The sequence below is a fragment of the Chaetura pelagica genome, unplaced genomic scaffold (assembly GCF_000747805.2).
Source record: "Chaetura pelagica isolate M959 unplaced genomic scaffold, ChaPel_1.0 scaffold4, whole genome shotgun sequence".
Classification (NCBI taxonomy): domain Eukaryota; kingdom Metazoa; phylum Chordata; class Aves; order Apodiformes; family Apodidae; genus Chaetura; species Chaetura pelagica.
Genome location: NW_009952882.1, coordinates 598,829 through 624,502, shown reverse-complemented (window position 1 = coordinate 624,502; position 25,674 = coordinate 598,829). Strand labels below are relative to the sequence as shown.

General features: G+C 37.9%; 1 protein-coding gene across 2 annotated transcripts; it reads right to left on the bottom strand.

The window, feature by feature from the left end:
* KRAS (Kirsten rat sarcoma viral oncogene homolog) lies at window positions 1-25,673 on the bottom strand. Of its 2 annotated transcripts, XM_009995417.1 has the most exons (6): window positions 25,424-25,673; window positions 19,076-19,254; window positions 15,655-15,814; window positions 8,466-8,581; window position 5,346; window positions 642-758 (listed from the first exon to the last, which is right to left on the bottom strand). In XM_009995417.1, the coding sequence occupies exons 1-6, from the start codon at window positions 25,532-25,534 to the stop codon at window positions 642-644; spliced, it is 684 nt and encodes a 227-aa protein (XP_009993719.1). In that variant the 5' UTR covers window positions 25,535-25,673. The 2 variants fall into 2 exon arrangements, with proteins under 2 accessions (XP_009993720.1, XP_009993719.1); XM_009995418.1 differs by lacking the exons at window position 5,346; window positions 8,466-8,581 and having other exon boundaries at window positions 1-758.
* Between the last annotated feature and the right edge of the window lies 1 nt (window position 25,674).

Here is a 25,674-nt window from a genome sequence, read left to right as displayed (position 1 = left end):
TTTATTTTTTTTTTTAATAGAAAAAATAGAGTCTTTAAGGAGTGACTGTGACAAATTGCAGTGAAAAAAATTTTTGTGGAAGTTTTACTTTTACATTCATTAAAGTTGATCTGAAATGCTACAAGACTAGATGCCTAGAAGCAAAATCTACAGGAAGACTATAAAGGCTTCTGGTCTCTGTATTGCAGTCTAAAATAAAAGGCTGAAATGAAAGTCTCTTTTGCTAACTATTCCTTTTTCCCAACCAGATTTAAAAACCAAAAAATTAAAGGGGATGTTAGAGCATCGTTTCATTGTTCAGTTTGCACACAGAATAGAAGTTCAGAATCAGTATGAAAAACAGGAAGTTAGCAACTGTACATGCACCAAAGAATCCTAAGACAGTTCCCAGGTTTTTATGTGTGGGGTTTTTGTTTTTTTTGTTGTTTTTTCACAGGCATTGCTAGTTCAAGAACCAACAGTCAAAGAATACTGGCACTTTAAGAGGAATGAAGTTTCCACTGTCATTTAAAACAAGCATTCAGGTAAAGCTAACAGGATCATGAAGCAGAAAGTAAAGTAATACTAAAACAAATGCTAATAATTTAGTGTAATGTACAAAAATTACTTAAGTACTTCTTAAGAATAAGGATAAATTGTATTTACATAATTATACACTTTGTCTTTGTCTTCTTTTTCTTCTTTTTACCGTCTTTGCTCATCTTCTCTTTGTGTTTTCTGATTTCTCGAACTAATGTATAGAAGGCATCATCAACACCCTGAAAAGATACATACATGCACATGTTAAGATCATGTTAACATACTTACATTCTTGCTTAGGTACAGCCTGTTTTCCTCTGACTTGATCAGGTGAAGCCTGTTCAATCAGCAGCCTGTTTTGCTGCCTACCAGGAGAGCTTACAGTCTTCTCCCTGCTGAGGCTTTTACAGTGCCCCCTTGAGTAGACTGTGGGTTGGAGGAATTGCCAGGGCAACAGTCCTCTCAAGCATTCCTGTTTCTTGGGAAGGGCTGTGCTGGGATAAACATGTTCAAATGGAAGGAGAACTACAAGTTGTCTCCTGTCATGTAAGAGGGACAGGTCTGCCTGCATTACTGTGCATGGGCAGAGGGGCCGGCAGAGGGGCCTGCTGTCATTTGAACAATTACTCCTGGCTGGAGGCTGTTCCTCTCCTGAGTTCTGAGGAGCACTGACACCACAAACTGAATGAACCCTTGATGCTAGCAACAGCCAGCACCTGGCTGCCCTCTTCCTCAGCTGCTCCCCAGGCTGGGCTTACAGCAGCCTGTGGATGATTACTGCTCAGGGGCTGCCCACAGATATCCCACAGGTCCAACTCCATTAGTGATGTCATAAGGAATGTAATTTAGCATCCTGCCCTCTTCTCCATCTCAAAAAGGGCACCTTCTCGTCCCACCTCAAACTAGAAAACTATTGATATCACATGCTTGATTGTAGCTATATTATTACTACAGAATAAAGTGCTGAAGCATTAGTTAGCTTTGCTTCTGGCCTTAATAATCTGTACACAGCTTTATAAAGGAAATGCAACTATTTGTAGTAAGAATTCAATACCAAGACATAGTTATGATAATTCACATATTCAGATCATTTCTGAGGCAAACTGATGCAGTAATCATTTCACAAGTTTATAAATCTTTACATACGCAAATCAAATCAATCCATGTTCCAATGATAAATTATTTAATAAATCATACTATTCAAGTTATACAAAGACACATGAAACAGTCTCTACAGTGCTATATCATGTACAGTCACTTAAAATCTTCATGGTTACAATAGTTAAGCTTCAGACAAAAAGCTAATGTTTTTTCACACCGAGCAGTTTTACATTTTGGGGGAGGGAGGGTAGCTATAACTGACAAAAATTAAGTGCTCAGAGAAGTCCAACATACCTAAAAGCCTGCTATGCATCCTTATCAAGTACAATGTTATACAGTTACTTTGTAACAACCTACTTATGTGACAATTTCTTCTATTTCCTAGCTTTCAGGTTGCTCCAAACGCCTATCAGGTACCCATGGTGTTAGTTAGCCTTGATATTTAATAGGTTATAGTTATAAAACAATGAAGATGAAGCAATCTTTTACAGAGATGAGAAATAGTTATATAATATTAATGTGTCACAGCAGCCAACTGCAGCACTGGGTCTAGGAATTGAGCCCCACAACTGTCAGGCAGCTACAGTTTGCCTTCAAGCTGCCAGTAAAACCCAGCAGTTTCTGTTCACTCCTGTATGCCTACTTCAGTAAAAGAACTGAAAGTCAACTCTGAAAAAAGTTTAACAAGAAAAAGCCAGAAATCACCTAATTCTTTACTGTTTCAGTTCAACACCAGATGGTGATGAAACGTAATATGGGAAGTCCAAACAGTAGGGAGGTGTTAGCTTCACTCATAAATCAACACTCCCAATATCATATAAATGTATTTTAAACGCCCACAAACTTCACACAACATTTACAATAACTGATGTTTGACCAAAGTCCTTAGCATCCTCTCTCCCAATTCCAGTAGCACACTTAAACAAGGTCTTGTAATGTACAAAATACACTTGCAAATAACTTGCTCTACATTTTAAAGTACTATTGATCAATAGAAAATCGAGGTAGCTTGCCTAATACAAGAGTAGCCTTAGTTTTGGAAAAGGTCATATCCCCCATGAGTATCTTGCGAATCAGAAATACTTAGCATTATTTTATAGACAGCTAGTCCTTTTTCCTTATAATTTCAGTATTAATGCACAGACAGAATATCTAGCAGTGTTTCTGTAGAGAAATTATCTAAAAGTACTGACAGTTCAAAGTGTATTTACTGCAGTTCTCATCTCAGCCAGCCAGCTAGGAGGACAGTACCAAGCATTAATCACAACAGACAGTAGAATAGTTTCATTCTTAGAACAGAAAAATGGTGTAAGAAAAACTCTGGACAATGTTCTTCTACAAAACTGTTCATATTTCCTTACAAAACTGCCTCTTAGTATTTCACACTTGTCATTAACATGTTAGAAAAATACTCATTACGAGGACAGTCATTGGCTTTCAGTGGTATCTTCAAATGAGACACACTCAAAAATTGCAACTTGTCATCAAACGACCTTCCATCATTAAACTGTCTTTTAAATAAATACAGAAAACATAACTTGTACAAAGTAATATCCTTGGCCTTTACACTAAACAGGAATATTCAGGGCCTTTAAGCACGACTTCACAATTAAGGCTGAAATCTTTATTCTACCTAGTAAGGTGATAATCTTTTAAATACAGTGCATGTTGCAAAATACTAGGTAATTGACATACAGTGCATGTTGCAAAATACTAGGTAATTAGGTAGGTAAATAGGTAAGCTTTTACCCTTGCATTTACAGCTTTATAGATCAAGCCTTTAAAATTATTAATTGTGCATTTGGTAGTTTGGTCCTGCCACAATTCCTCTTAAATTCAGGTAATGATTATAGCATTACACACAAATCTACATTTAGAATGAATAATTTAGAAATAATCTGTGAATTAGAACTGGAGAACTCAAGATAAACAGAGGTCTTTCACTTTTTTTAGTCTGTGAATTCAATTTTAAACGTAAAGTAGTAGATACTTTGCTTACAGAAGGTTCCTAAAGGCATCAATACTGTCAGATCAAAGGTGGCCAACCTTTCTGGTGACTTCTTTCAGTAAGAAAGGGCTCCATGCAGCTGACCTTCCTCCCTCTAATAAGGGAATTATTGTGTACAACCTTTTGGTCAGCAAAAAATGCACTGAATGAGGGCCTTAAATCCAAGCTCAGGACTAGAAATTAAAAAAAAAATCATAGTGCATGCTCAGAACTATACCACACTGCCTCAATTAAGGTGCATCGACAGAGTGTGCTCCTGGCACTTGATTTTCCAAAGGGCAACTACAAAAGGGAACAGAAAAAATCAGAGACAATCTGCTTCTGGCTACAACTTTTCTTTGGAACTCCACAAGGTCCCATGACCATACACAAGTAGTTGCATGGCTAGAAGCATGCATGAGACTTGGCAGCTAACGTGGCTATCAATAAGAAACCCTAAATTCATAAGGAACTGGGAATTCTTTAATATCCCATCCTCAAAAATAGACCCCTAAATGATATTTAAATTATTGAAAAGAGTGTTTATATTTTTTTTAATATATACATACACACTTGTATTAGTCACGAGGAAGAGAAAATATTTGTGCACCTCTGTAGTACTATGGAAGAATACTGAGAAACTAGAATTTTTTTAAATTCAAATCTAGAACTATTGTAATTAAAAATTGTAATATTAACCCATCTCAATCTGAATAACATCATCTATATGCCTAATTTATGCACTAAATAAACTTTTCAATGCTTTCAAGAAGGGATCTTTTGAGAACTTTACACTGAGTTGTAGAAATTTCTTGTAGCTAGTCAGAAATTACAAACAAAGCCAAATATGTTTTCTGCTGTTTGTCTAACAACTAAAGGAATTAACTTCTTGGAAAGCACAAGCAGTTCATGGTAATTTGGATAGTCACCTTTCAAGTATCTTGTACAAGATTAATATAACTAAGACAGCATTCCATAAGCAGCAAGAAGACCCTCCATCCCCTATTAAAAGCAGGAGGAAACAAAGGGATGTAGGATGAGGAAAAGGCTGAGGTGCTTAATGACTTACTTGCCTCAGTCTTGAACAAAGTTATCCTGCAGGACTCCAACTCTCTAAACTAGGGGACAGGGACCAGGAGGAGAATGACCCACCCACAATCCAGGAGGAGATGGTCAGTGACCTGCTCTACAATACAGATCTGCATAAATCTATGGGGCTGGATTGGATGCACCCAAGAGGTTGAGGGGTGCTCAACAAGACATTTTCCATCTTTTAACAGCACTCCTGGCTGACCAGCAGATTGGAAATCTGCCAATACAACCCCCATATATAAGAAGCGACAGAAGGATGATCTGGGAAATCACAGGCCTGTTAGTCTGACTTCAGTACCAGGGAAGCTGATGGAGCAGATCATCCTGAGCACCATGACGTGGTACATGCAGAACAACCAGGTGATCAGGCACAGTCAGCATGGATTCATGAAGGGCAGGCAGGTCCCGTCTGACTAACATCATCTCCTTCTACGACAGGGTGACCTGCTTATTGGAGAAGGGAAGGGATGGGGATGTTGTCTACCTTATGCTTTGCTGGATAAAAAACTGGTTGGATGGCTGGGTCCAAAGAGTTGTGACAATCCAGTTGGTGACCAGTCACGAGTGGTGTTCCCCAGATCTCAGTGCTGGGGCTGCTCCTGTTTGACATCTTTATTGATGACTTGGATGAGGGGATTGAGTGCACCCTCAGTAAGTTTGCAGATAACACCAAATTGGGTAGGAGTGTTGATCTGCTTGAGGGTAGGAAGGCTCTGCAGAAGGATCTGGACAGGCTTGATCCATGGGCCAAAGCCAACTGCATGAGTTTCAAAAAGGCTAAATGTTGGGTCCTGCACTTCAGCCACAACAACCCCCAGCAGCACCACAGGCTTGGGGAGGAGTGGCTGGAGAACTGCCCAGCAAAGAGGGACCTGGGGGTGCTGATTGAGCCAGCTCATGTTGAACATGAGCCAGCAGTGTGCCCAGGTGGCCAAGAAGGCCAACACCATCCTGGCCTGCATCAGGAATAGTGTGACCAGCAGAACCAGGGAGGTGATCTTGCCCTTCTACTCAGCCTTGGTGAGCCTGCACCTCGAGCACTGTGTGCAGGTCTGGGCATCACAGCATAGGAAGGACACTGAGGTGCTGGAGAGGGTGCAGAGAAGGGCAACGAGGCTGATGAGGAGTCTGGAGAACAGGTCTTCTGAGGAGAGGATGAGGGGGCTGGGGCTGTTTAGCCTGGAGTCGAGGAGGCTGAGGGGAGACCTCATTGCTCTACAACTACCTGAGAGGAGGCTGCAGGGAGGTGGGTGTTGGCCTCTTCTCCCTAGTGACAGGACAAGAGGAAATGGGGTCAAGTTGCACCAGGGGAGGTTTAGATTGGATATTAGGAAAAATTTCTTCACAGAAGGAGTGGTGAGGCATTGGAAAGTCTTTTCCAACCTTAATCATTCTATGATTCTAAGATAAACTGAATATTCCAAGAGGCAGGGAAATACTTAACAATCAACTTTGATTATTCACAGACGAAAAAGAAAAGTAACTACTCTGTATCATTACAAACTGTTATAATTGAGTCTAAAATCCCGGCTGAAAGGCTCACATCATTAGGTGCTACTCTTCTGAGCTATCTACCATGCATTAGACTGAAATAATATATACCTTCTTTCTTAATGGGAGGGCAATACAAACCAGACCGTTTTAAATGTCGGTTTTCTTATTCCATTAGAATCAATACTGAGCTGCAACTGTACCACTATAATTTTGGAATATGCTTTCTCCAGATCAACCTCCTAAATACAAAGTTGCTGAAATGACTATCAGTACTATATATTATACCAACAGAGTATAAAGACAAGTATTTCCTCTCCTGAGCAGACACTCCTGAAGTTCTAGAGTCCTACATCCAAGACATTTTCAAATAGGGTATGAGGGGGGGGATAAAAACCAACCAAACAAAACCCAACAACATCCATCGTTGAAAAGTGATTTCTTCCATCTGGGAAAAACAAACCAAAAACAAACCCCACAAAAACCTGTGGACATAGGCAGAAGGAAAGTAAGAAACTGGTAAAAATAAAACACATGTTTACTTAGCTAAAAAAAAAAAAAAAAAAGGATCTGAAAAGATGCTTCCACTGAAAAAATAATGGAAACCATTTCTAATTCCTACCATCCTGTTCTCCTCTCAAGAAAGTCCACAGAAAGGAAAATCAGAGATAATTCAGAATCTTTAAAGTCCCTGTATACAAAAAGAAATTCCACCTAGAGGTATGGCTATATCACTAAGACAGCAGGAACCAGCAAAGGTGGTTTTCATAAGGCTTCAGAAAGTGGGCTTAAACCATTTAATTAATTTTGATCTCATCAAAAGTTGTCCTGCCAAGCAGCTGCTGGATTTGTTTTGATAACTAGAAAAGACTAAAATGAAGTCTTTTGATGGCATCTATTTATTGATATTTGGGAGCTTCCTAACTGAAGTTTCCAGTTTCCTGCAAAGGAAACCTTTGATACAAACAGTATCACAAGGTATATTTTTTTTAAGGAAACATGTAAAGAATTATCTCAGAGCATTCACTCATCACTAAAAAGCCTAGAATAAAATAAGCCTGAGCAGATCTAGTAAAAAGAGATATGAAACAAAGTTTCTCCTCCCTCCCCTGGAAAGAGGAATAAAACTCCCTTATTGAAAGGAATATTCCTAGAGTTGTGACAGTCTCTTTAGGATACAAGTTAAATTCCACTACCTCTCTGCAAGGTGTTTTGAAGTATGAAAAAAACCACTCTGAAAAGTGAACAGTTTGTCTTTCATACACTAGGAAATTCCAGGTCATCTTCCTCTTGGGCCAATATATAAGGAATAACAAGCTACTCTAGTTGTTACTCTGGTACAGAGTAACAGTTAACTGCTGCAGTAAGAGACAAAGAATTAATTGGATAGTAATAGATGCAAAGAGGTATTCTGAGGGTTTGTTAAAAAAGCACTGGAAATTTAAGACTAGCACTTCCTCCATATCACAGTTTCACCTTCCTTCTCCCTCCTTGTTTTCTTACAGTGGAGTATACAGATAAAAAAAGGATTTTGTGAGAAATGGGGGCTTTTTTTGATGTTGACGATTTCCCCCCCTTCAGTTCTACTTCACTATTGCTTCCCCCCCCCTTCTTGTAAAGGCTCTCAAAAAAGTGAATCCTTACCATCTGGATCACTCATGGCACTATAGTTGGCAAAAAAAAAAAAAGAAAACTAATATATGTTCTGGAAATGGTAAGGGTAATTTTTTTTTAAGCTGAGGGAAAACAAGGTCAAAATGGCATAGCAGAAGGAAAGCCCTGAGAATTAAGAAATCCTGGGTGCCAGTACTTAGCCAAATGCTGCTTTACAGGATTAGGAACTTCTTGTTTCTGCATCTGAGAAGGACTAAATATAAATATTATGATCCTCTCCCCTCAGTTCATCAGCCTGAAGATTCAATCAATGCTCACTTCAATAGTATCTGCAATGTAGGTGTAATAAAACTTTGTCCTCTTAAGTTCTTCACACTCAAGACTAGGTCTCCATTTCACCCATTAAGAACTCAACATTCAGTAAAGGTTTCCTGTTAATCCATTTATAAAAAGAAACATGAAACAGCAAATCCATAGTACTTGCATGTTGGCTAGGAATATTATCCAGGACTACTATACTGACATCTGATTGGTTTTATATCTTAAATCATGTCATCGATTAACCATTAAATGTCTGATTTGCAAGACACTGTCAATCATTTTTATTTGGCAAGTGATTTGTTACACTTATCCTGTTACATTACAAAACTTACCCTGTTACATTACAAGGCATTTTTTAATTTTCACGCACCCTGGAGTCTTTTCTTCTTTGCTGATTTTTTTCACTCTGTACTGTCGAATCTCTCGCACCAATGTATAAAAAGCATCCTCCACTCTCTGCATTGCAAAACACAACTCCTTTAAAACTGCTTCATTAACAATCGTGACATATTGGGACACCCATGGCAGGGAAAAAAAAACCCAAAACACAACAAAACCACTGAAATTATGAGCTTTACTTGGAGAAGTGTACGTATCTCCATTTATATATTTAAAAAGCTGGGCTTGCACATTTCCTGCTGGATAAATACTTCTTGGTGAGTGGGGAGCAAAAGAGACACACTTAGGGAATGTACTGACTACCAGTTACTGTGAATATCTGTTTCGAGCCCTCCTTTTTTCCTGTGGAGGGCAACACTTGGACAAAGAGAATAAGAATTATTTTCTTCCATTACATATCATACTGAAAATAATACTGCTTGTGTTACTAATCTTTTCACACATCTTTGTGGGCATGGTCTATTTAGCAGGTACAAAACCTGATTAGAGTGGTAACCAGTGGGTACACAAACACACACAGTTAACCACCTATTTTCACTTCTTAGCCAAAGCGAAAACCTGTTACTGTTTGGGTAGGCAAAGAAAAGTAAGATCATTTATATTCTGTTCTTCATATAAGGTGTACTTTCTTTACAAAAAATCTGTGGAACAAACTAACAAAGCATAGATAAAGTTTGAACAGGTAATTTCCTAAGAGGCTACCAAAAAAATATTCTAGGAATACTAAATCTTGGGCAACATTGTTTTTACAGCCATTGATGCTACAGAGCAAGCAGTATGCTATTAGATATTTAAGTCATGGCAAAGTGCTTTTAAGAAACACATTAAGTTTATTATATTTCAGGGTACATTTCAGTACAATAAGTAATTAGTTACTGAAATTATAGAAGTTACTCTTCGATGCAGAAATAGCAACAAGGTAATTATTATCACCTTTAAGAGCTTGGCTCCTAAGAGTGTACAAGGCACACATCATCTGCTCTCCCTGGGCCAGGCTTGGGCAACCAACCACAAGGGTCCCATAATAACAACTAAGTGCGAACAGCTTGGGAGGTTTTGCTGCTCAAGTTTCTCTCACACTGAGGAGACCTCTTCCAATACTCCAGGGATGACACAGAACTGCATTTTACTTCTCCAGTCTCACACCCTGCCTTTTTGTATCTCTGTGTTTAGACTACTTGCAGATGATGATACAATAAACACTTAAAAAAAGTATGAGGACTGAAGATCTCTTTAAGCACATGCAAGATAAAATGGTACCACACCAGCTTTAAGTGATAAGAGATTTTATTTTAAACAGATTGTATCTGTGCATAAACTTTAAAAAAAATGGATAAATCTGTGAGGCTGCTGTTCAAACAAGATGCAAATTGTTTAGCTGCAGTTTTTAAACAAGAGCAAACCCCTCCTCTGCCCTACTGTCAATCTCATTACTTCTGTCCTCCATCCTGTCAACTGATGCATATTAACATATTGTTAATTTAATGCAAACTCATTATTTGAATAACTGATGCATATTAACATATTGTTAATTTAATACAAACTCATTTGAATGATAAAAACAGAGCAGATTGATGATTGTGGAAGACAGTCTAACCCTTAAAGCCTCAAAACTTTATTGCTACCCAAACACACTATCTGGGCTTGTACTTGGCAGATTTTCCATAAATTATCTCCCCAACTCATCACGCTTTTATGCACCTAAGAACAAAAATAGCTAACAGTTACTGCTGCAGTTCATGGGTCTTTTTGCATGAACTGTGCCATAGGCTATCACACTGAAGACTCTTTAACATACTGCTGCTTATCTGAAGGTTCTTCTGAACTATAGTCACTTGAACTTACAGGTTAATTAATTTGATTTATTTCTTGGATTATAGTCCTAGGATGAAGCATGGACGAGGTGACAAGTCTTACATTCCAGGTCTGAGAGTTTGCAAATTATAAAGGGAAGCCACTAAACACCAGCAAAAACCAAGTAAAGCTCATACTTTCATGTTTTCCTGGAAGAAATGGAAGTTTATTCCTGAAGAGGAAATAGCAAACATTGATCAGCTGCTACGTGCCGAAGCACAGGCTGTAAAAGAATCAACATTTTGCAAATCTACTGTTTCACAGTAGAAATATGTAATTTGATTATGTAGCTGGCACGTGAATAATTAGATAACAATTGTTCAGTCAATGTTTATTGCCAACTTTCCCATCACCAATATGAGCTGTAATTTGCTTTAGCAATGCAGAGAGAGGAAAAGACACAGGCAGAGTGAGAAAAGAAATTGCTAATACTGCCACCACCAAGAACAGCCTTATGAGTCCTGTTGAAAGAAATTATTCTGAAAGAACATCTGTACAGAAACACGTTTGCTAATTTAACTAGCACAAGGTGACATTTTAAAGAGCCAGGTGCCCGTCTTACAAACTTAAGAAGTCGTTTTAATACCATTTTGTTTTAAGATTCTTCAGTATCTTTTCCTTAACTAAGCATGGACCATATACTTAAAATATGATTAACCAGTTCTTTCAGCTGTTAGAACTGGAAGCAAAAATATACTTTGGCAAATATTAAGAACTTCAAAAATCTAAACAGCCCAAAGAACCTATGACCTTGAGGCTATGTTTTCAAGATGTTTTTGACTCCTACGAGGCAGCTAAACATTCAATTTAAAATATGACTGTGTACAAAGAAAGACACTTTCAAATACAGATCAAAGTACAAACAGGAATTTTCACATTCTGCTTCTATAAACAGCGCTTAAAGGAAATTAATGGAAGTTAGCCTTGACATCTGAAAAGTGTTCCCTGTCCACCTCTATATGCTTTATCAGAGTTGGCCTCCTAAACCCAACTGTTAGATAAATAAAATGAAAATTATTCAGGAGGACATGAGAAAAAGAATGCTACTCACTTGCATAAAAACACTCCCAATACAAAACTTTGTAGTTGTAAATCAGCTTAGCAAATATCAGAGAATATAAAAGCCTGCAAAAATCCACTAGCTCATGTAACATGGAGCTTACAGGTTAAGGCTAATTTTTTGTTGTCTCTTAAACATATGAAATACTTCAAAGGACTGTCTGCAAACAGTTACTACAACTCCACTACATGTACAACCTTCACTAGTTTAGGGAGGAAGGAGCTGTTAAGCTTATCATGTTATTATCTTATGATGGTTAAATACCAGACATACATCAGTAAATTCATTTTAAATACTGCAAAAAATCATTCAAGTTACAGAGGTAATCACTTCCAAGTTAAGAAGAGACTTAACTGCAACTGTCCTACCTGAATTTCACCTACTGTGCACACATATCCGTTTTTTAGCTTGTACCTATTTATGTCAGTTAAATAACAAACGTTTTCTCAGCATCCTGCAGTCACTCAGCACACAATCTGGATGCCAGAATTTGTTTCGACCTTGTCAAATTGTTGTGGTTTTTTTTTCCTTGGGCCTTGTTTTGGGGAAGGACTGAGCTTTTTGTGTAAAGTTTTATCTTACAACAAACAAGTGACATGAAAAAACTGAAGCCATATTGTAAAGTCTGACAAAGTTTCAACTAATGGAAAACAAAGTTTTAAAAGGGAACCTGTACACGTGAAGGGCATTAAAAATGGCTTGGAGTGAAACACGTACAGTATCATTAAACAGATATGACAAATGCCTAAGAAAAATAGAAAGTTGGTTCAAGCAAACTATTAAGTCATCAGTTATTCATGACTCTTAACTGAGATGCAGGAATTAAGTTCTGTAAATACTGCACTGATTACTTCATCAGACCAGCCACAGGTTCTCAACTTACTTTTGTCACAAGTTTGGGGCCTAACCAATTATACCTCAGACAGTATTTCAGCTATAATGCTTTTTTAACAGCATCCTTATGATTTAGGTCAACTCCTTCATTAAACACTTGAAAAGTGTTTAAATATATATTCTCAACAAGACCTAACACTTTAGGGAATCCTTTACTATGTTTACAATAATGCCCATGTATCTGCTTTTCCTTTGAATTCAAAACTAGCAGGACAGTTGAAGTATTCCAAGGAAAACAAAATGCTACAGTCAAACCACATTTGGGGTACAGCCTTACAGCTTTTCCTTGTGTAACTCACCAGCAAATGGAAGCTCAGTGAAGAATACAGGATGCAGCCTTGGTGGGGAGAAATCAAGTTTGCCTTTCATCTCTCATTGTCACTATTGATAATATTGGGAGCAGTATGCTCATGTGAACAGGGATAAATTTTAATTTAAAGCTTGTGCCAAACATAAATAAGTGAAAACAGCTATTAAAATAAACCCAAGAAATTCATACTCTTCTACATAAGGATTGTGAAGATACATGATATTCATTTTAGTCAGTGGTCTAATTTAGAAAATGAATAACCTGTAGCCTTATACCCAAGATGCAGGGTCCACTAAGGAAATGTTTCTCTGATTAACTCAATCGTTTGTATGAAAATTCACAACAACATTTGGTTTAAAACACCACCTTTTTGTACTAAGGTAAAGTTTATATCTTCCTTGCTAGTCGGAACCAAATAAAAGCAAATACACTAACTTCTGCAACAACTTATTTCTGCACTTCATTTCAGTGTTTTTCTCTTTACTATATTTGCCCCTGTCAGTGAATTTTTTTAAATCTTAAAAGCTGATTTAGTTGGAAATGAAGTATCATTCTGCATGAGCATACAACATGTCTTGGCAATCAAAACAGAATACATGGACAACTCGTTTTCATTTCCATTTCCCCCATTTCCTTCCCCAGAAACTTTTCTGGTTCCTTCTGAGCTCAAGCAGAAGTGGGACACAGGGAAGGGCTGACGTGGTGGGAGGTATACAGAAAAGAAGGTTCCTACTTCTAATTATTCATGTCAGACTTTCTACAGACTCCAGAAGCTACCAGAACACCACCCAGAGAGGGCCAGATTTTTTTAAATTAAATTTTAGACAAGGACTGAATTCTACCAAATGTAGCCCATGGGCCACATGCCCATGTTTGAATCCCCTAATTTGAAAACTTACTTTGGAAGGTGTATATATAAAAAGTCTATGTGACAGTATGACTGAAAAATTGTAGTATGTAAATGTATATGTATACACACATACATACACAAATACATGTGTTAATATTTAGATTATCTTGCTGTAATCAAAGATCAGGTTCTTCCTCCAATTCCCTCTTTTTCTCAAAAATATGTTCTTAACACAGCCTCTTATGAAACAGTTTCATAACACATTATGAACAGCACTGTGAAAAAATCAGCAACCACAGCTAGTGTTTCCAGCTTTTGGAAGCCAACATTCTCAAAAGAGTCTATCTGGCATCTTTATTTTAAAATCCACAAGACACCTTTAGGCACTTCTTATCTGTAAGAGGGTGTAAAGCTCAGCTTTGAAAAACAAAAGCCAACAGTCAGATCCCTGCTATAACATTTCAGCTGGCACCTCCAGAAATATAAAGTCACAGATAAGAGCAGTCAAATTATAGAATGACAGTTCACATATGATTGATCTATTGTCCTATGAAACCAGTGCAAGCCTCTGGCACACCTCTTAAAAGTCTGAAAGATAAAAAAGCTGATACTACTTTGCATTAATGAAGATTATAGAACTGGAGTGGTGATCCTTGGGCATGCAATTCTGTATTGGTTGGCCAAGGTGGGTCTGCTTGTAGGAGTAAACTGCAGGTAGGGTGGGAGAAGAAATCTTTAAAATACATCATCAACATACTTTTATTTAATAAAAGCAGCTATTGAAAAGGAGTTCTTTCCTCAATGAAGCCTGACACTCTATAAAACAGGCTGAACAAAGTAAAATCTAGATGTTGATACAAAACTTCTGTTATTTCAAACCCCAAGTGTCATTTCAGAGTTGTTCCTTTTTTGTCTTAGTATCTCAATGACAGCCACTAATACAGGACTTTCCAAACAATAACACTGTGATTATTCAGTCGACGTACATGCCACATTTTTCAGCACACTCTTGTGGCCTAATTTATTCTCAGCCATTAAAGTAATGTAGCTCTGGTTTTTTTTAATTCTACCTGACAGAAATGTTCTCTGCTAGCATTCCTTTGATTTCTCTGTAAAGTTTTACTAATTAGTCCAGGTCTCAACTTGTCAAACTCAGATGGGTGCAGCAATTTTGCACTAATAAAATATTAATTTCTTATGCCAAAAAAACTCTGCCAAGTGATGCAGCTGAATCTATCCAGCAGTTACACTGAGCAGTTACTCAAACCGCAGTATTACGATCTTACTTGCTTCCTTCTGCAACACCTAAATCCTGAGTCATAACTTGCATGTAACACTTTGATTATGCAGAGAGTATGAGTTATTTGGCCACTCTGGCCTCATCTAATTCGTATTGAGAGTAAGCCTTAAACTCTTGGAAGAAATAAAACTAGCATTTTTCAAAACCTGTGCTTTCTTGCAGACATACAGTTCCAGGTTCATCTCTATCTGTGCAGCTCATCTCCAGAATGCACAGATGTACCTTTGTGGACCTGTGTACCTTTGACCCAGCAAACCCTGGGAGAAGCACTGAGAGGACCCTAATGGCTGCTTCTTTCACCCATACCAGGGGGGTACAATAAACCAACAATAAGCTCTAAAATCTTAAGAGTATCCGTTTACACAAGGAATTAATCCAGTAATTTCAAGAGACTTACGGCCAACTGCTTAGCCAGTATATCAAGCATGTCCCCCTAATACTGAATCTTGAAGAAAAATTCCTTTTGTTATTAATGAAAAGGCTTAAAACAGAATAAACTATTGAGCTGTTTGCCTGCTTAATCCTTTTGCTTAGGAAAAAAAATATTTCACTTCCACGTAAGAAGTGCGTTTTATTCTATCAAAATCTATCACAATGTCAGGAATGCTGCAACCACCTGACAGTGGAAAGGAACAGCAACCCAGCTCTCATTCTTGGAGTTTGTGCAACCAAAGTGAATCACTCATTAATAAACAATCGCCAGTTGTCAGTGAGTTGACAGAAAGAAGAGACACCACAAGAATTTCTACTCTAGAGAAATGTATCTATTGATATGACTAAGCAATTGTCAATGCCTAGAATAATTAACACGATCATTCAGATAAGAGTTCTGCATTTTTGTCTGGCAATTTTTGAGCTTTACCTGTCTTGTCTTTGCTGATGTTTCAATGAAAGGAATTCCGTAACTTCTTGCTAAATCCTGAGCTTGTTTTGTATCTACTGTTCTGGAAGGCAAATCACATTTGTTTCCTACTAGCACCATTGGAACATCTTCAGAGTCTTTAACTCTCTTTATTTGTTCCCTGAAAAGAAAAAGACAGATTTTCTTTAACAGGTGTTAATATTAATAGTTTATATGGAAGCTTTTAAAACAACGAAACAAAACTGACTCAACAGATTCCAACATCTTTCTTTATGTTAAATCTACTGCACATACACTATCAAAAAATAAACTGACCAATCCTGCCATCAAGTTCATAATCTTATTTTTTTTAATAATGAGGCTGACATTTTGCTAACTATTATAGATATTTATGTCATTACACTATCTACTTTTAGTTAGTTTGTTATGTTTTTAACAGCTAATGCCAGAAGCCTAAGCAGCTCTGGTATAAATCTTCCCACTTCTCTCTCATACTCACTACTCATAATATTCATTTGCTAAGATAAAACACAGTCAAAAGTGCTGTGCCTGTTGTATTGATTTTTGTTTGGCTTGGGGTTTTATTTTGGGTTGTTTGTTTGTTTGTTTTGTGTTGTGTTTTTTTTTTTTAATTAAAGGCAGCATTACAAACTCTCCATTTAGACAGGTTTTAAAACCTTGAAGACTGCTGGTCTGGTTCTCTACACAGAGCAGGTGAGGGAGGCCTTTCAAACACTAGTTACAAAGTATCTGGAAATACTAGTTAGATGTAGTTGTCAAGAATCTCAAATAGAAATCATTAATATAATTACTTTTGCCTTCTCAAATAATCCAGCACTATGTTCCTTAACTAACATAGTCACTATTATTTATTTGTAAGCATTTAGCTTCAGTCTGCAAGGCCATCCACAGGTGTGTGACTGCTAAGTAGAAACTCCAGCACTCAACTCACAAGATTCTTTGAAATAAATTGAGGCAGCCATCTTACTCAAACCTGCAACTCTCCCTTCAGGAAGGAAGTATTCTATATCAAAACCTGAATGCTCCTTTTCCCCCTTACGTCAACTTCTATTTTACCTTTGTCCCTTCTTCCTCCACAACCCGTTTGTAATAATCTGGTTAGATAACAAAGAGAAGTTTACAGGGTTTTTTTCTGAAAGCAATAGACACAGGGTTTTTCAATATAGATCCCTGCTGTGCTAACTCTAAACTGCTTATTTTTTTTAAGAAATCACCAGTACCAATACACTGAGTTAGAAAATTTTGTACAGAACAGAATTTATACAAAGGCTGGCTATCTGAAACTAGATATAAAACAAGAAACAGTGCTGAAAGAAGTGCCTACATTCTCAACACTGATGTCCCCTTGGGTTAGTACACAGTGATTTTGTCCCTTTCATTTGCAGCAATACTCCCCTAAACCTGCAGCTGCTCCAGGGAGATAAGCCAGTAGACTTACTGTGTCTACACGGTCTACTGTGTAGACCGGTATCTTATCTACCTGTTTAGCTACTCACATCAGCACACTGCACAACCAAATGAGCTGATTTGCTGGCATACAGGAGAAAATGAAGCTATGTGACAAGGGCAGAACCACCTCCTGACTTCAATTACCTTGAACTGTCAGGGTATCCCACCTTAAATGAAGGAAACGTAACTTCTATTTGTAATGAAAATGTGCAACTTCAGTTTATGAGTAAATGTTGGGTTTGTGGGTAATAGTGGTAGAAAAACATCTCTCCACCATACAGCAACATAGATCTGACAGCATTATAAATGCCTATGACTAGCTTAACATTATCTGTTTAGGACTAATCTTGAACTGATGCTGCTAAACTCAGTGATCTGTGGTGGAATCTGCATTGCCTTCTAAAAGAATATCCAAGGAGAAATCACTATAATAGTAAGCTACTAATTTATGAATTATCTGGTATAGTAATCACCAGAGATTGCTACTATTTCTGTAGTAGTGCAGCTGACAAAGAGAGCATGTTTTGAAACTAATAACCAGGTGTTTTTTAGCAGTCATCCTGGAGCTCAGGTATTTCCCCTCCACCACAGAATGTTAGGGGTTGGAAGGGACCTCTGGAGATCATTGAGTCCAATCCCTGTGCCAGAGTAGGACAACCTCCCTCATGAGCCTGCTCCAGTGCTCTGCAACCCTTAAAGAAGTTCTTCCTCATGTTGAGGTGGAACTTCCTGCACTCTAGCTTGGATCCACTGCCCCTCATCCTATCACAGGGCACGACTGAAAAGAGACTGGCCCCCTCCTTCTTCACATCCACCCTTCAGATACTTATACATGTTAGTAAGATCCCCTCAGTCTTCTCTTCTCAAAACTGAGCAGCCCCAGATCTCTCAGCCTTTCCTCGTAAGACAGGTGTTTCAGTCCCTTCTTTATCCTTCTAGCCCTCTGTTAGACTCTCTCAAGTAAATACGTGTCCCTCTCGAACTGGGGAGCCCAGAACTGGACACAACACTCCAGGTGGGGTCTCCTAGGGCAGAGTAGAGGGGGACAAGAACCTCCCTCGACCTGCTGGGCACTTCTTAATGCACCCCAGGATACCACTGGCCTCCTTGGCCGCAAGGTCACATGGCTGTCCCACCAGGGACATGGCTGTTGTCCACCAGGACTCCAAGGTCCTTCTCTACAGAGCTGCTCTCTAGCAGGTCAGCTCCTAACCAGTACTGGTGCATGTTGTTTTTCCTTCCCAGGTGCAGGACTCTACCCTTATTCTTGTTGAACCTCATTAGGTTCCTCTTTGCCCAGCTCTCCAGTCTGTCCAGGTCTCACTGAATGGCCACACAGCCTTTTAGGTGTGTCAGCCAATCCCCCCAGTTGTTGATGAAGATGTTGAACAGGACTGGACCCAGCACTGATTCCTGAGGGACTCCACTAGTTACAGGTCTCCAGCTGGACTCTGCACCATTGATCTGCTGATCAATGATGATCAACTCTTTGGGGCTCTATTGTGTAGCCAGTTCTTAATCCATCACTGTCCACTCTTCTACCCCATACTTCTTAAGGTTGCTTACACTCCCAGAATAAAAGTTAACAATTCACATTACTGTCTGTACCATTTGAATTGCCTAAGTTTTTCCATCTCAACAGACAGTTTTCTTTATGTAATAGGCTGAGTTTACCTCTAGATAAGCCTTCATTATAAACAGGCAGAAATACTAAATCACATTAGTTTATAATGGAAGACATTTTGTCTGCCTAACTTGCCAACAAGGGAGGAGATTTTCAGATTACCTAAAATCACAGGTTTACAAATGGAAAAATAAGTTGCAGTGTTGCTAATTTGCAAATTTCCCCTTAGATGCTACTTCATAAAAGACCATTCTGTTATCTAGTGGAAGAGCAAACAACCTACCCACCTAATACAGGAGTTAGTCAATTATCTTTCAATATACACACCTATAATGGTGAATATCTTCAAAAGACTTCGTATTGTTTATAGCAAATACACATAGGAAGCCTTCCCCTGTTCTCATGTATTGGTCCCTCATTGCACTGTATTCTTCTTGACCTGCTGTATCAAGAATATCCAAGAGACAGGTTTCTCCATCTATTACTACTTGCTTCCTGTAGGAATCCTAAGAAAAAAACAACAAAACATAAACCTTGGTTAAACACAAACAAGTTAAAATTTCAAACACCAGTAACTCTGGAGATTGAAGTTGTTTACTACTCATGACTGGAAACACTTTAGAATTAAAATCCAACTTTACAGATGGGCAAATGACAGTAGGAAAACAGTGCCCCGTATTTACATGTATACAGTAATTCTGAACTAGAAAGAGCACTGAAAGGACACGTGTTTCTCTGTACTCTGAATCTTCAGTGAGCAACAGTACACGTGCAGGCACACACACACAGAGGACAGTGTTCTTATGTTGCACAAAAGGACAAAAAGTACAAATTGGATCCAGATCAAAAGCATCTCCTCTCTGTCCCTATTAACAGAAAAATTGAAGAAACTTGCAATCCTGATTTTAAAAGGTTTGACTTTGTTTAAGCTTACTTAATTTAGCTTTTTTTTTTAAATAAAAATTTGACCTTCATTCTGTGGATGTTTATGAAAACATTGTGCCAGAACAATGTAGAAAATAAAAAAACAGAAAGGGTTCAAGAGTAAGACAACTCCAAAAACCTATGCCACTTAAAAGGAGATGAAATATAAAACAAAACCCTCAGTGCTTTGGACACAAAATCTGTTTTGTATGACTATGCAGGTTCATATAATGGTATATGTCATGAAGTCAACTAAATTAAATTGATATATTGGAAGTTCAAGCTTTTGCTAAGACAGACAAACACAGTCATACAAAAGCCCTGATGGGTTCATAGAGATGTAGGAACAAATTATTCCAATGCTATCAATTCAAAGTTTTCAGGTCGATGATTCAAGTGACTAAAATCTGTAAAAAGACCCAAGCAACTAGACATTAATGCCTAGTTACAGCTCTCTTTGGTGCTAGGCTCCTATGACCACATAGTTTTAGCAATAAGAACATAAGCATTACTTGCCCAATAACTCTATTTTCTATTAACATCTATATATTCAAAATAAAACAATAAGCTTTAAAAATAGGTCACTGAGGAGTGCTATTAATTACTCTCAGTAAGCACTACTTGCAACAAATAAAAGGTATACACACAAAATCTTGGTATTATCTTTCAGATCCTTTTCAGATTCTCTTTTTAGCTGGAGATTAGTGCAACAAATAAAAGGTATACACACAAAATCTAGGTATTATCTTTCAGATCCTTTAGCTGGAGATTAACACAATATTGCTGTTGTTTCTTTTTAACACTATACAGAAGTGAACATAAGCTTCTGGGAAAGGAATTAAGGAATTAAAGCTGTAATTCTAGCCAACTTCAAGATGAATTCAGAATTACCTTCTCTTCTTCATACCCATTTTAAGGCACAGTACACTACTCCTGTGCATTTTTTATCTATTTGTATTTTTACAAAAGGCTCTTTTCTTTCTTGCTGCTCATGCTAAAAACCAAGGAGGAGATAATTGTATAGAATCAGTACCTTGAAGTAAACAAAATGTGTTATCTCACATTTATCTTGTTCCTGCATGACATTTAACAGTATTGGCTAAAACAATATTGACTGTTTACCTTAAAGATAACGATTTACTTCCAACATAATTTTGGGAATATTTCTTTCACAGACATGCAAATTCAGCATTCAAGTAAGAAGTAGGTAACTTACTTAAGAAGTATGCAAGCCATGTTTAAATATTGATATAGCTGAGACAAATACACAAGCTCCAATGTGTTAATACTACTATATTTAATCGCTTAAAGGAAAAAAAAACACCACACCAAAAAACCCTCAAAGGATCATTATTCCAATTAACTTAAATTCAATAGCAGATCTGCCATGTCCTGTGATACCTTGATCACAGTTCACAGTGATCAAGTAGTTCACTAGCAGAAGTTCTAGCATTGTACTAGGCCTATTTACAAAGCCTTCATTTTCTCTTCTTGCAATTTGACTGCTTGTTTAAAAATATGAAAACCAGTTCTTGAAAAGCCTGTATTATTCCTTCACACCTTAGCACTTCAAAGGAAAAGAAATTCCTCCCAACTGAGCTCTAAACAAAAGCTTTGTGTAATTTTCATCAAAGAAATCATTTAAGAGAAAAGAACATCACTTTTAAGCAATGCTGGCTGTAGCACGCCTACCACGTTCGCAGTAGTAGCAAAGATGGGCCAGCATAAAACACAGCACAAGTACAAGAAGGAACACTTGGAGACTGTATTTGTTTTGCCCAGCAAAAAATTCTGTCACTAATTAGAAATGGGGTTTCAGGTGGAAAGCAAGAAAAGAGATGTGGGAGAGAAAATTCAATCTTTTTATTTCCTTCCAAGCTGCTGAAGTAATAACCACTTTGCTCTTACACCTTCCCCACCAACCCCCATAACACATCAAGCCTGAAATCACATTTGTCACTGTGAGAAAGAAAACTGAAGCACCACGTTAAAAAAAACTACCAGGCTACTGGGACCTCCACCCCCATCATGGCAAACACCAGTGTAAACACACTGAAATAAACAACTTTTATCTTGGGTGTTACCATACTGTAAAAATTATCAAGTCCTGCACAACAAAACGTACAATGGACTAAAAAATAAAAAGCCATGCCGTTACAGCACTTGTGGCACTTCTGCTTCAAAATGCAGCTGCAGAACCCAAATGGTCATATTCTCCTTCAGCAACGAAAAAACAACTTTCTAATCTATAAATTTTGTAATTTATAAAAATCCAGTAGCTCTACTGCACGTTGGAAGATTGCCAGCAATGAATGCAATGAAGAAACACCCAGTAAAAGGCCACCAAGTACAAACAAAACGCAAATTTAATTTCAAAGTAATACCTGACTCCAAGTATGAATTTGCAGTTTTTCCCCGGCATATGGACTCAGCATATCTCCAGCAAAAAGTTTTAATTTCATAAATCACTTAACCCACTTTTATTTGTCTTTCACAAGCCATAAAAATTAGCACAAATTACACTAAAGGAGTAATAATTCCATCTGTTCACAAGACTGAAAAAAAATGCGATAGGAAATCTCAGCTATACGCTACATATGGAATTTTTCTTAAAACCAAAACCAAATCCACTGCTTAATAAATCCTATCTAAATAAGCAGCAATAATTTTGTAAAAATCGACTATACCAGTGATTTAATATTAAAATATCACAGCTACTAAGACTATATATTGGTGGAAGTTTCAGAAGTGCAGAGATCATTTAAGAACATATACTTAAAAGATCAGTATTCCTAAATAAGTCAAGGGATTTTGCTAATCCAATTGAAAAACCTCTGACAGGCAGGTAGGAAGGCTGCTCTTTCTCTAGGACAATTAAAAGAGGACATATATTTAGCACTAAAACATGCTGAAGCTTTTAAAAAAAAATAAAATGTTATCACACAAGAAGATTTAACAAACCTGGACCAGCAGAGGGCACTAGTCCTACTGTGAATTAGGCCAGATTTTATAAGGGTTAGTGCACATAAAGCTTAAAAAGCACTTAAAATTTCTTGGATATAAACCTGTGCTTGGACATCCACATCAAATATGATAGGAAATTGGGAAACCCACACGAAGTACATATATTTGAATAATAGTAGCCACCCAAACACACGCCCATTTTAATTCCTCCCCCTGGTCCCTGTCATCTGTTACCCTCAGATTTAAGTAGATAAAATCCTTAGGCAGGCCATGAAACTTGACATTTTCCAAACAAGGTTTTGTTGAATCATTAAGTCTATCCCACTGAGAACAGCAACAACATTAACACTGTAAATGCATCTGTGATTAAGTAACTAGCATTTTTTTTCATCTTCACAACATGAGAATTTTAGAAGTGTTGAGTTTCATTTTATTGATCACAGAAGAAATTCAAAATTATTCAATTAAGTGTGTAGTTAAGAGAATCCACTATAGATAACAAACAGCAAACTCTCCTCTGTCTTCTCCAAAATATTTAGCTTGATTATTTATCTGCAAGGCAAAAATCAGGATTTTGGCAAAGCTTTATGGCAATGAAAGAAACGGTAATAAGTGAGAAACAATAGTAATGACACTACCGAACTGACTTAACTGTTAACTATTTACCAGTCAAAGCAACTTTAGCCTTATTTCCTTGTACTGCATAAAAACATTCTACAGCTATTGTTCTTTGATCAGCCCCTACCACTACAAATGCATCTACACAGGAAGCACAATCAAGCAACTCTTCTCAACTGAACGGGATTCTGTGCAGGCAAGGACTGAAGCCTTTAAATCCAATTACAAGCCCATTCTGCCACTTCGAATTACAGACCACTCTTATAATAACCGAGTTATTTCTTTAGCACATACATTATTATTCTATAGTACTGCGAGCACACAAGGTGATTTATCACATTATCAGAAGGTACAGCCTCCATCCTAAAGGTCTCAGATTTTACAAGACAAAAACAGTAGAGCTCAGAAAATAACCTATAGGAGTTGCAGAAGAGTTGTTGATGCTGATAAAAGCCCTTTCAGGTCAGAGGTTTCTTGCTGAAGAACATACTTTTTCTGGACCAAGACACAGTGCTACAGTCCTCCTGCACTCTAATGAATTAAAAGCCACAGTTCTGGGCTTTTAAGTTCTCTTTCTAAGGAACTGTATTTTCTTTCTATTATTTTACATTAAAATGTATTTGGTTATCCTAAAAATACTCAACTTGTTGATTAGCAAATAGCCTCAAGCAATTTAGGAATATTGGCATTTAGATTTTGTGCTCCCAAACTGATTACAAAGTTCTGGCTTTATGTAACACTTCTAGCATAGAACCTCCACCAATGTGTAAACATACCTCTAAACTAAAAGAAACCCAGATGATTGTGAACAAGTGTTAAAAAGACCAACATCCCAAAGTTCCTTTGGCAGGAAAAAGTAAAAATCAGTTCTGCATGTTCCTCTCAACGAGCTTTGTGTCTCCTCTGCTTTTTAAGCACATTTTGGGTGGTTGTTGTTTTAAGATTCTACATCTTAGCACTTGAAAGACCTGCTCTCCTAGTGCAAGTCACTTTTTTATCTCTCCATAGGTCTATTCACAAAATCTACAAGCACACATGAGGGTACCTGGGCCATGCAACAGACAGAGAAGACACACAGGCACATTAAGGTAAACTCAAAGTCAAGCCAACACATCTCCCTCTGGGGCACACCAGCAAAATACAAGGCTGACAGTAAGACAAGCTTCCCACCATCTCAGGGCACTGGCTCCTTCTGCTTAGGTCTACCTGAAAATTACAAAGCCCTTTTTCAAGTCACCATTTTAAGCCTAAATCTCAACTCTTGTGATTCCTTCAAGTGAGCCTGGAAGCGCCTCATTACATAAACATATAAATGAAATCATAAGTTACAGAGCTTCACGTTGGGAGAATAAAAATGTTGGGCAAATTATAGTGTCATTTCTCCTTTTTATATGGGCTGAGGTTATTAAATCCAATGATCCACAGGAGATTTCAGACAACACAAGTATTTTTCTTGTCTTTAAAAGGCAGATTACTTGCCTATTAAAAATCTTTAAAACATTGCAACTCGTAAAGCTTCAATACAGTATTTTGAGGAACTGTGCCATGTATTTCCAAGAATCCACTACAGCAGCTATCTTGTAACATTTTTTCTAGATCTAGAAACACACACTTATCTGTTTAACAAAGAGGAAAAAAAATATATATATAAAATTTTGCCTCATTCACTGTAGCACTGCAGAACACGTTTCTCACTGTGTGAAAGAGACCCTAACAACAGGTACTGATGAGAGCTAAGCAAGCTTGACACATACATATCAGAACTACGGATTTTCCTTCTTGATATCAAAAAAAGAAAGTCACATTTAAAGGGCTGAGTGCAGAGAGTTCTGCCAAGTACCTTCAAGTGAGTTTGGCAAATACTTTATCACCAAGATCCTAAGGACATGCGTCCAAACCCTCCAACAAAACGTGCCAATTGAAACCGTACTTGGATGGATCCAAATTGTTGCTTTTTTACAGCAGCAGAGGCACCAGGCAGATCAAGCAGCACAGCAATTTCCTCTCCCATACCAAGCTCATGCTGACCATCACCTTTGAGCTTATCTCCGAGCTCTTTTAAACATAAAGCCTCGTTCTACGTTTTCGTGGCGACCGCCCCAAAGCAAACAGCTTCCATTATTGCCGACAAACCCCTCCTCACACAAAGGGCAAGGCGAAATCGTTTACCTCTATTGTCGGGTCATACTCATCCACGAAGTGATTCTGAATGAGCTGTATCGTCAAGGCGCTCTTGCCCACGCCACCAGCTCCCACCACCACCAGTTTATACTCTGTCATTTTTCTAGCGGGCCTGACGACAAAGAAACCAGCATCCAGCAGCAGAAAGAGCCCGGCCCCGGCTAACGAGGAGGTTGCTGCCGCCGCCTTCTCATCCAGCACCGCGTCCCGCCGCCGTTACCGGAAACCGGCTGCCTCCC

Coding starts and splice junctions, on each gene's coding strand:
- KRAS (XM_009995417.1), bottom strand. CDS start 25,534: ATGACAGAGTATAAACTGGTGGTGGTGGGAGCTGGTGGCGTGGGCAAG. Junction 19,255..25,423: donor AGTATGACCCGACAATAGAG/GTAAACGATTTC, acceptor TTTTTTTCTTAG/GATTCCTACAGGAAGCAAGT. Junction 8,582..15,654: donor CATCAGCAAAGACAAGACAG/GTAAAGCTCAAA, acceptor TTTGCAATGCAG/AGAGTGGAGGATGCTTTTTA.